Raw genomic sequence first — 12,433 nt, 5'->3', positions numbered from 1 at the left:
TACAAACTAATTTATTAGTACGCTTGTATCGAATCTATAAACGTTTCTAAATTCTTTCTCTACTACCGTGTGTGAGATACGTACTTTAGACACACTTTCGAGTGCATAACACTTTACTCAACGCTCTAGTTATTATTAAGGTCTCCGCAGCGTAGTGGTTAGAACACAAGGCTCACATCCGGTGGGTCCCAGGCTGAAGTCGCGCTTATTCCACTTCATTTTTCTACTGTTTTATTAATTATTTTTAGGTGGCATTCATACACGCCAAAGATAAGTGTTTATATTTAAGAGCTGCACCTTAAGAACTCTACCTTTATCATTAGTATTGTTAATAACTGAATTCGTCTTATTCCATATCAGTGCATCTAGTACAAGATAAGTCATTGAAAAATATAAATGTATAGGCTGTTCCCTTCTCCAGAGATTCTGTGACATAAAAATTTTGGCGAATGCGCTGAGATGATCAGAATTGATAGTTTCAGATAATATTTCACTATAAAAATACGAAAAATGTAATTCACTTCCGAATAGAAGTTTAAATCGTAAAAGAAATGAAAATTCGTATCACTATTAATGGAAATAATTTGGTGGATAGAGAGTAGAGTATTTATGACATAAATGGTTGCGTATTGAGAATAAATAAGAGATAAAAAAGCCGTGAGCAGCAGAGCTCCATCACGAAAGTCGAATTTTTCGTCGAATGAAGAATTTAACTAATACACAAACAAATCTTTCCATAAAATGAATTCCTTAGAAATGATATCAATTCTCAATCTTATTTCTTTATATGGAAAATTTGCTATTCCTCAATAACTTTTCATTTCACAAGTTAACTCTCTCTCTCGAATAAAAATTCATAATTTCAATAGACCCGGTGGTCTCGAACCCTCTTGTTCAATTCCAATTGACAACAAAGAAAAAATTGTCATAATGACAAGAAATTTCGAAAATGGGAAGTAAAAAAAATCACCCTACACTTACAACGATCAAAATGATTTCGGGCGTTTTGTGCTAGAAGAACTGAAGAAGAAAACTTTGAACTTGAGAAAGATAATTCTTCAACATCACTCCTACTTGCATGCGAAGTTCGAACCCTCTAGTTAAACTTTTTCTGGCCAAAAAATAAGAAATTAAAACAAAAATGACCATAAAATGGAGAAGGGTGGAGATGGAAAATTTCGACCTTAGATAGGAAATCATCTCGCAACTAATTGAACCTACATGTGAAATGTCATTTTTCAGTCGCTTTTCGTTTGACCTGCAGAGGTGAGCAAAGGTCAAAAACCACTTTTTTTGCACTGCGACCCCTCGAAATATTCATTTGTTTTCAACCAAAGCCATGTATGCTAATTTTGAACCAAATCGGACCCATAGCAATTGCTCGAGAGACGAAAATAAGAATTGTAGCTTAAACAGATTCATCTTACCCATCAGATATAACCAGGATGTAAAAACTTCGCAACTGTTGGATTGATTGATAAATAACGAAATAAAGAACGAAACAATCCGAACTCTTATAGAGTAAGAAGATGGAAAGTGTACAGGTTATGAATAGATACAAGAATTCTAGATTTTAGAGGAATTATAAAATTGAAAATATTTGATAAGAAATTATACGAAATGGGAGATTTTATTTCCAATAATAATCGAAGATATGTTTAAGTACTTTAAATAGGAGAATTAAAAGTTCCCAACTATTTAGAGTGTACGGGATGGCCAACAATAATTATAGGCTAATCGCATGAAGAATGAACACATTTGCCATTTACTGGCTGAAGAATACGAAACATCTGATTCAATCTGATCCAATCCGCCGAAGTATTGCGCATACGTCAAGTTGCGCGCTGTCGATCTCAGTGCAGTGAAAACATTCGCAGATCGTTGACCAGTTTTTATCTTATAATATTTTTAATCAGGTAGTTTTACTAATAAAAGTGCGTAAAAATTGTGTTTTCTGTAGTATGTGTACATTCATCCACAATAAATGGAATAACTAGTTAATATGGAACCAATGATATGAAGTCACCTCAGTCAACATCCTCCGGTGTTTCTTCTTCGATTAGTAACGACACAAAAGAAGGTGATGAGCAGAGGCCACACTGTTGAAGTTTGAAGCAAAAAACTGACTTTTGTCAATAATACAGTTGGCTTATTGTACATAACAAAAAACTGTGAGGTATGCCAGAATGCTGGCTATTTAGGTATAGAATAAACATGTAGTAAGAAAATGTCAAACAATGGATTTCAAAGAAAAAAGTATAAGACCACAAAGACAGTGTTTCACATTTAGCTGCATTGAAAATTGTCGCAGAGTCCCAAAAAAACGTGTGTTTGAAAACTGCTTCGAAAGAGAAAGAAGTAACAGTGAGGATTCTCTGAATTGCTTATAAGATTGTGAAACAGAATCAATCTTTTTATGAATTTGAGTCAGGAATCCATGTTCAAGAGCTTAATGGACATTAGTGCAAAAATGAGAAAGTATATTGTGCTGGGAATGACTAGATCAACAGATAAATTTGTTATAATTATTCTTGAATCAACTCTAATTTTTTTTTGGAATTTGCTTGAGAGAGTTGGATATGAAATTAATTTATTTTGAACCTCATTGAACTTGAAAATGTAACATCTCTTGGAATTAATGAGGTTACCATTAAATGCTTGGATGATATTGTGGGGTAACAGTGATGCTTGACCGGAAGTCTGGTGTAAGTGCATTGTTAAAAGCAAGTTTCCCTCTATCACAGTTTGGCACTGAAGATTCTGTACCATGCCAAAGAATGCCGGCTACATTTGACACACGTTGAGTAGCCTCCAGCTTTCACACAGTTCCAGTAATTTGGCAGAATTTTGAAATTCTAGCGAACCATGTTATAGCAGTTGAAGGAGACAAAATACATGATATTTTGTAAGAGATGTAAGTACGAAGGTCTACTCAGGAAACTATCATCGTCCGCTTTTGTTTTAGATTTGGCTGTAATGTATGATGCACTGCAAGAACTGTGCAAGTGAATGAAGAACTGCAACACGTAAGACAAACCGGGTATATTTTATGAGCAAGCAATTAGGTCTGTTAACAACAAACTATGTATGATAATCAAACGTTATAAAAAAAGTAATGAACCGCCAAGTTATCATGTAGTTTTCCACGTTAAACTGAAAGGAGAGATTGAGAACAAAATTTGAAATAGTTAAGATACAACTTTGGCTAGTTCAGCCCGTATAATTGATCCAAGCACGTGGCCCAACAACATTGGAGACAATACTTTTGGGAAAAAAGATGTTGAGTTTTTAGCAGTTCGCTTTCAATTGAACAAACCAGAGGCAATGCGTTCCGTGAGTGTGTTTTTGACCACAGTGAGCACATTTATGAAAATCGTGCAAATAAAACAAAGTATCCCAGGAACTTGCTTCTATTAACAACTGTGATTAAGACGATTCCAGTGAATGTGAGAGAGGGTTTTATTAGATGAATCTCGCCATAACTGAATTCAGGGTTTCCTTGTAAACACAAACTGTTTCCTCATCATAATTTTCTGAAGCTGAATGGGCCACCACGTGGAATCTTGACTGCTTCCATGACGGCAATCAACTTTAGATACTAACATAAATCTATTTTGGTTTAAATATTGTTGTGGTGAAGTACTGTTTAATCATAAATATTCATGCCAGAAATATTGTGAACAGAATATGATAAATAATAATGAAATATGTATTGTGGAATATTTTAATGATTTAACAAATGCCAAACAAAAAATATACGCAGTTATTTAGGTTAAATGGTAGTCAAGTGGTCTACAAAATATTTTGAAGTCAGATTTGACCCATATTAGAAATTATTATCACTAGTTTATAGTAAGAAGATTTTTACTTTAGCAGATTAAGTCAATTCAAATTGAGACTGCTGAGGTAATCTTCCAATCCCTACAGATGATCATATCTTACTAATACATACATATAAAGTAACAAGTACAACCCATATGACATAGTTTACAGTATGTTTATGTTTTTAAATTTCCTAAAATCAAGACGTCTTTTCTCAACTGTTTCGTACTATATTTTTTTATTGTTCCATTCTTTTAAGAAAAGTAATTATGTAAGGAAGAAGTGATGGATAATAAAAAAATTATTTTCCATAATTTGACGTGAAAATTCGAAATTACAAGAAATTTATTATTGAATATTCCTGGAAAATATTGATTTTATCTGGTGCTGAGGACCTTTTATATAGAAAACTGAATTTCCTACAAGTTTATTATTTATATTTTCTGTAGCTCTTGTCGTTTACAAGATAAATGAGAAAACACGTTAAATTCATGGGGAAATTAAGTCTAGAGGTCAGTTCAAGTAACGGCTTGGCCGCACTGGTGGTCCTTGGTGGACGCGATGCTATGAAATACCACTGAGCTTTAAAAATAAAAAAAACTAGTTTCTCTGTTTTTCAAACGGAAATCTTCACACCTCGATTGAGAACTTAGTATTAATATTAGGGGCTCAAATTTTTGTATTTATCCTCTGAGAAATCATAGCCAAGTACAATATAAAAACATGTATGAAATTATAAAAATATTTTCAGAATATTTATATTAATTAGCTTAGGTACTGGCCTGTTCTTGAATTTAATTATCGTTCAACACAAACATTGAATTTATAAGTCTCAAAAATGTATATTTAAATGACTCGTGAAATAAATATTGAGATATTGATTTTGGTTCCTACCCACCTAATATTGGAACAAGACTTTTTTCCATAATCATCTCTATTTTTAAACATACTCTCCTTTCAAGCCATGTTTTTTTTAATATAACCATCTAATTTTTCAACGTTTGCAAAAGTTATCAAATTAACCAGTCGATAGTTTATTTCTTAATAAATATAATTGTATAAATTCCAACTAAAATGCATTTCTCAATATTAGGTTAAACAAGAAAATTGAATGTCATGAATATTTATCAGAACAAATATATTTTCTTATAATAATATTTATCTCATACTCTACATAGTAACCATCTTAATCACTTTTAATAATCCAAATTCATTGTGCCGTGTCCATTGTTTCTAAAACGAGATCAGAATCAAAAATGTTTTATTTTTATTGAGGATTTGTATCAAAGTGTGGCCATCCTTTTATTATGTTGAGAACAAATTTTCCTGGGCACAACGTCGCACTTCCTTGGGAATGCCCTATCAGATGGTAATCATTTGTTACCTTCTTTGTATTTTCGGCACAACGTATTAGTTGCTTTAGAGCTTGAATTTGGATATTTGGTGGTTCTTCATCTGAAAATTGCAATAGATAAGAGACTACGGCGATTATTCCAATCGTATATTAGACAACTCAGTCATAATATTATACAAAAACAAATTGGTCAGAATTTTAGAGAAATAAATAGAATTATGTGAGAGGAATTATTGTGTAGAATTCAACTGAAAAGAAGCATTTCACTACATTATAGTATAACTAAGTTGGAATTTCTGGAACCGTTGATGATATTCATACTTAATATAATGTTTACGCCGCAACTTCAACAATACTCACGATTATACTGTATGACGCGCGTTTCTACAACCAAGCTATCATCTTCAGAGATGATAAACAGCTCATCTCTTACCTGCATTGGTATAGTGCTATAGTAAACAGTGTTAGTATTGGATAAAAACAAGCTTGTATTGCTTGAGTCAATGAAAACTGATAGCTGTAGTGTTGTTTCGTTCATATTTAATATTATGAACTTCGAACGCTTTTAATTTCTTCAATATGGTGATCTTTGATATTTTTATTATTATTGTGGCTTCGCAGACCTAAAGTAGAAGCCTACCCTTCAGTATCTAAAGACGATAACTTGCTTGTCGCAGCGTGTGTCAAACAATGTAATTGGGGGTATGGGTGTAGTGATATTTTAAACAGTGTGTAGCCAAGTATCACAAATTTCGACGACTCAACATGAATTGCTCCTATAACTAAAACACTGAATCCTTGTGATTGTGAAATTCAAGTCAAATGCTTGTGTGAGTAACAAAATTCCTATTCCTAGAACACACAAGTCCATTTATCTTCAGAGAAATCACAGGTGTGAAATTGGCTAGCAAGATACTGGAAGGACAAAGTCATAAGTTATTTATATAATATCCGAAATGTGATTTCAGTACAGCTTAAACAGCTTGTCTCATTTCGAAGTGACTGGGAAGTATGATGATCAGCACAAAATTAGTGTCTGAGTAAAGAAACTATCTCTTAGGCAGATGAATATTAAGCTGAAAACTACTGCATTGCACTGTGACTACTAAGCTGTATAAGATCGATATCAAAGATTGAATTGTTTTGATCGACACAAAATAAGACGGGTAAGATGTAGGAAGAAACTGCAGGTCTCTTCAAAATAGGCATTTACGTATGTGATAAAATTTTAAGGTGAAAAGAGAGAAAACAGACAATAGCAACCTTATCAGGTGAATATGGTGAGTGGTTAACCAAAGACGTCGCTATCATTTTTCCGGCCGATGAAATTGTCTTTGACTTTTTCGGAGCAAGTTCGCCCATTGTTTTGACTGTTTTTTGTATCAGAAGTATATTGATAATAAATCTATGCAAAAAACACAACTAATTTTCCTTAAGACGTGTCAATGAGGCCTACGAAATATTCATATGGCAACAGCTTCTTCTATCTCTCTGACCTTACTTCGACAGACTTCAAGTAAAAGTGATATGATACCGTTGTTTGTCGAGTTGAATGCTCGTCGTCAATCAAACTCATGCAGCCACGTTTGAATTCAGCTGCCACAGTATCTAACTTCAATGTGAAATAACTATATATACCTTATTGCTAGTTTCACGTTGCTAGTTGCTGTGGTCTTTGAGGCGACTAACGTTTGAAACACATGTAGATATTCAGCATACAAAAATTAGAAAAAGAAACAAGTATAAGTGAAGCAATGAGTATGATATACCTGTAAAATTTCCCAATAGACATATTCCAATACTTCTCGCATTATACGGAATCAAATGGGCGCCATGAATACCCCATCCTCTTCCTTCGTATATATTACCATCACCACCAATCTGAAAACTGAAATGATGACAGTGGTTTGGCTGAAATAAGCCGCGTTTGCTTTGCAATGATACCAATATTCAACATATTAAATGTTTACGAAATTAAAGATATAGAGAATATGAAATTAAATCGATTTATATATGGCATTCCAGTTCAAATATTAGATTTTTCCAGGGACCACATTCATATAGTGTTATTAATGAGACTGTTTCTGTAAACATTATGTAACATAAGATTATTCGTGGTCTCAACTCCCTTCTCCACTAATACAACAGTCAATTTTGAATGTGTTCATTTCACAAAAGTTTTTCATTATGAGAAAGTCAAAATATTTCCGATGCATAGGGTAACTGTCATAATACTGGAATAATTCTGAAACCTGGAAACTGCGTCACATTCAACGGAAACTGGCGTGGTGAATTGTCGTAATGCAGCAGTTAATTTTTCGAGATGTCTGTAAGCACTCTGTTGACCCTTTCCAAACGAATACTTGATTTACTTCCGTCTAAGTAGGACGAGATTCTTGTGTACTTTTCCGTAGTTGTCAAAGAAGTAGATGATTATTCTTTTCACTTTTATTTATTAACGGATTTGATGTTTGCTACTTTTGCTCCTGATAACATTTCTTGATATCCCTTTGAACATAGTATGGGGATGATTTAATATAATCGAGATACTCAGCGAAAGAAACTTCCCCTCTATCTTATTCCATGAAAGCTCATAAGTATAGAACATACATCCGACCCACTATCTATCCAATCACCTATTAAAAGGATCTCATTTTACCAGCGATCTAAATGACCTGCGAGTACGATTCGTGATTTGTAGTATGTAATCTATCTACACCCTTAACTAAAATACCTTCCTCAACCCCTAATCTATTAGATGATTCGTTTCCTCAAAATTAATAAGGAAACACTGTCGTGCTGCTTCCTGCGGCCACTTGCAGCGCCTTACCAAATACTTGATAACTGCTTTGTTTATGTTGACGATGAATTTCCATTATATTGAACCCATATCTTCAAGCCCTACCTCACAACAAGTCGGTGTTGGAAGTTTTATGCGTCTGTTCATCAGACAAATAGCCGACCAAACACTACTTTGTCCCTTTCTTAAGTGACACGAAATTTCATTTCAAAGTTTTCGAATGACTAATACGCATTAATTTCAAATAATTGGAGAGTTATACTTGGTCATAGTAGGTTCTACATCCTTGACTACATCTTCATCTAAACTCCACACTTATGGTGATGGTGGCAATATTTTCATACTGTTTAGAACCCCTTGGCGAACTCTCTTAGTTACCTTTTGAATTTCGATTAATCTGATTTCGTATTTTCTTCATCATTTGAATCATCAATAGAATCATTTGTAGCATTAGAAAGTCATTTTTAATAAGAAATTGTAAATGTGCAAATGCACTCTCTTAAGATACGTCTCTTCGCTAGATGCATCAATGCGAATAAAACCAAAGACCAAAGAAATCTCTATTGAATGAATCTTTGCAGACATCTTTTGTTGCACCTGAATGTCCAATCAAAACCTAAATTTAAAAGTCCTCCTTAGTTTTCACATGGTTGCGCAATTTGGAAGTAGATTTAGATAAATTGATCTAGCTTTTTGATGGGAAAAAATATCCTTAAACTTCCCACATTACAAAAAAGTTTAATGGCAGTCTTTCGCACGTACACAATAAATTTAACAACATATTGTGAAGTTTTGAGAGAATTTCGCGATGCTAATCAAATCAAAAGGCGTGATATGCTGAGTAAAAGAATAATTTTGTTTCACAATAATGCCCATTTGAATGTAGAGGATACGATTAGAAACAACTTGACTATTTTTCACACCGTGTATCTAATGTTATACTTCTCTAATTGAAGAAACACCTGGACGCCACTACAACGACTGATGTCAGAACGGCTATGTTGGAATGATTGTTAAGACTGTGAATTGTGAATTAAAGTAGCAGAAGGTGGACAGGAATTCAGAAGCCAATTGGACAATATTACAAATCATCAACATATCTATTTAAAAAAGTGAATCAAAATACAGGATTTCAAAATAAATATAGAATATATCTGATTTTATTATTTCAAAATAGTACTTCGGAAGATGAGATGCCTCTTTCATCAAATAATATGAAACTAAAATAATCCATATAGCTTTTAACGCATATACTATTATTCTAACTTTTTCTAAAATGAATCCCATCTTTATATCAAGATACCTATACAATATACCACATTTTTTGTAAGATTTCGCATCTTGAATATGTGAAAATTCACTAAGTTTGTTATAATCAATGTATTGAAGCTTGAATGGAGGTGAATTTATTTCTATCCGAACAATATATTTCGTGAATCAAAGACAATAAAATGAAGAACAGAATATTTTTTTAAAATTATGATAATTGAAAATAATCCCAACCCAATCTGAACCAATACGAAATATTTCTTCTCAAACTTACTAAGAAGTTGTAGCCAATATCCTCCCAATCGTTATCAATCATATGATAGTTTTGTATGCTTTTCACTAATTTCTTACACGCTGACACTGTTAGACAAGATTGCGTAGCGGAGTGATGCACTGCAATATATGGTGGAGGATTTACTCTCAAAGATTTAATCTCACGTGGCATACTCGCATTCCAATCTTGTCTTGTGTATAAAGGGGGGCAATTGTCGCCTAAAACAAAAAAAAATACTTCAAATAACGATCAATTTTACAATCGGAATTAATTGATTTGGAATAGCTTCAATTTCAAGTTCTTTAATGCCTCTCACTCCGCAAAAAATGCGTTTGTAAGCATGTTTCCATATTCTGTGGAGACTTCAAAAGAACACTTAACAAGTAATGGGAGGAAATGTGAGAATAATTTGGTACATTTTTGCCAAGCTTCTGCAGAAACAGTTTTCACAAGATTTAATTGAAAAAATAGATTTATTCCAAGTCGAAAAAGAAAAAAGGCACGATCGCTTCCTTTAAAAAGAAACTTCAGTCCTGCAGCTCTGAAAATTTAGGTGGTCAGCAAGATTATTCAAAAAGTATGAAGAAAACTCACCACGTGGCTTAAAAATAAAAATTTGTATCAAATTGTCCACAACAGGTCTCGGAAACTATTTTTTGTTGAATCATGTATTGTCAAAAAGAGCAAGAAACTATGTGAAATCTCAAGACAATATGTTTGTTAGAAAATAGGAAAATTGAGAAAATTCTACCTGAAAAGGCAAATCACCAAATTTAGTTGAATTAAGTATCGAGGAAAATAACTTATAATGTTCTCGGAAAGCTTTAATGTGAATTATAATAATAAAGAGATTGATTGTACACATCCGTTTATACAAGATGTTTATTGTTGTTTGTTTATTTGTTGTTTATGTTTATTCATTCTTAAATATTTTTTTCTTATCGAGGTACCTAGTGTTATGTTATTTAATGTTTTATTATAATCTCAGTCCATTGTTTTAAAGTGTTAATAGATTTTTATGATTTCTGAAATGAATTAGTTCTATTCATTTTCAAAGAGAGATCGCCATTATTTCTTAAATTTATTAGTAGAAACTTACCATCGTTGTACGTTTTTGATAAAATCCACAATAAAATGAAACAGCAGCTAATGGAAATCAGAACACAAACAAAAATTAATCGAGTTTTCGAGGGACTATTCATAGTCAAGATAATTGGTTTTTACACCAAAATTTATACTAAAAAACTCATGAAAAATACGTATATATCGTTGTTTTGTATATTGACTAATAGAACACTTCTAGTAAGATTAATTATCATACTTATCAGCGTGAAATTAAACATGTTTATGTTATGCATTACTTTTTTATTATATATGTACCTAGATAATTTGTTCCAACCAATATGATAAATATTAATCAAATAACGAAAACCAACATGTATTCACACAGACTTTCATAGTAACTCGTAACAACATTCGAGATATTCCAAAGAATAACTCAGTTAAAGATCTACAAAGCGTGCGCAAAATCCATTAGTCCATAAGATGAAGTAAAAATTTTTTTGTTGTTAATTGTATTCTAATCGCAAAACTTCTTAGCAGCTTTCTAATACTAGATTGATGAAACAGATGAAACAGATCCAGAAACAAATTCTTGGGGGAACTTGGGGATTATGTAGTTATTCATTATCGAACAGGGGTGCATACATTTAAAAATAAAAATTAACTCTACAATGTATATTCAATAACGATTGTGGAAATATAATGTTTTACCCGGCGCAGCTATATCCAATGCAAAAAAATAGCTAAATATCTAAATTCAGGATCTGTTGAATAGATCAATCAGCCAAACTTTATCACTGATCTTTTTTGTGACTTAGGATGACACGAATTGGAGTTCAAATATCTTGAGAACCAAGTTGGTTTCGTATATACCATTCTGTTCTTACGTTATTGTTAATTGTATATAAAGTGACATCAAGAAAATTGTTTTAATTATTCTGTTCGATTTGTATGGTGAATTGAAGTTTTTTATGCTTTCAATTAGATTCTTTGGTAGGTACGGCGGTAATGCATTCATCTACATTTTGGAAGAAGAATGTATATCAATAAATGGAAGTAAATTAAGATAATAATTCAAATATTCGAATAACATACTTAAAAACTATTATCTGAAAAAAAAAATTTGCTTATATGAATGATTCGAAAATACGAATTTCTACTCACAGTTTATCGAATGCACGTCAAGAATATACATGAATATGAGTATCACTTCAAACGGGTTCATTTTTACTGCAGTTTTATCATCAATATTCACAAATAGAATTTTGTTGGTAATTCCCCTTAACTCCAATCAAGGTCAAGACTTCGATACAAACTAGAATTTAAATAAGATGACCTTAATTTGAATTCTACACTGGTTATCAATTTGTAAATGGAATAGAGTAGTGCATTTTTTCAATTCAATTTTTGAGTTCAAAAGTTAACTTCTCGTTATACAAATTTTATATTCAACGTTACGCACTTGAATGACGAATAATATTAATATTAATTATATTAATAATAATATTCAGTACCATAAATAATTTCACATTAAAATTTCAACTGTATAGAAGGTGTGGTCAAGTTATTAATTATAATGAAATCTTTCCAATATATTCTTAATCAGTAACAGATTCTTCTTTCCATAAATCATTTCTTTACTTGTTATTTTTTATAATTTTTATCTTGAGGACACAATTGAGGCATTTTTAGTCTGTTTATGACTATTTTTTTCATTTTCTAAATATTGTACAATTACCTATATATAATTTTCAAGCAATTCTGTCTTGGTCAGGGGTATATGACATGTGACTTTTTTTGTATTCTTAGTTTTGCTTTTCAATTTTGTCAAAAACGATGATCTATGATATAC

The 12,433-nt window shown here is 32.2% G+C and overlaps 1 protein-coding gene across 1 annotated transcript; it reads right to left on the bottom strand.

Annotated features, from left to right (window-relative positions):
• Positions 1-4,843: 4,843 nt before the first annotated feature.
• LOC130443179 (peptidoglycan recognition protein-like) lies at positions 4,844-11,896 on the bottom strand. Its single transcript, XM_056777687.1, has 4 exons — positions 11,746-11,896; positions 9,520-9,737; positions 6,946-7,057; positions 4,844-5,277 (listed from the first exon to the last, which is right to left on the bottom strand). Exons 1-4 carry the CDS (start codon positions 11,804-11,806, stop codon positions 5,090-5,092), a joined length of 579 nt encoding a protein of 192 aa, XP_056633665.1. The 5' UTR covers positions 11,807-11,896; the 3' UTR covers positions 4,844-5,089.
• Between the last annotated feature and the right edge of the window lie 537 nt (positions 11,897-12,433).

The sequence above is a fragment of the Diorhabda sublineata genome, chromosome 4 (assembly GCF_026230105.1).
Source record: "Diorhabda sublineata isolate icDioSubl1.1 chromosome 4, icDioSubl1.1, whole genome shotgun sequence".
In the NCBI taxonomy this organism is placed as follows: domain Eukaryota; kingdom Metazoa; phylum Arthropoda; class Insecta; order Coleoptera; family Chrysomelidae; genus Diorhabda; species Diorhabda sublineata.
This window is presented reverse-complemented; position numbering and strand designations above follow the sequence as displayed.

Bases quoted from the DNA above. Each gene is read 5' to 3' on its own strand.
- LOC130443179 (XM_056777687.1), bottom strand. From the start codon at position 11,806: ATGAACCCGTTTGAAGTGATACTCATATTCATGTATATTCTTGACGTG. The intron at 9,738-11,745 runs GTGAGTAGAAAT...TTTTTGTTTTAG, and splicing joins TGACGTGCATTCGATAAACT to GCGACAATTGCCCCCCTTTA. The intron at 7,058-9,519 runs GTAAGTTTGAGA...TTCAGTTTTCAG, and splicing joins ATATTGGCTACAACTTCTTA to ATTGGTGGTGATGGTAATAT.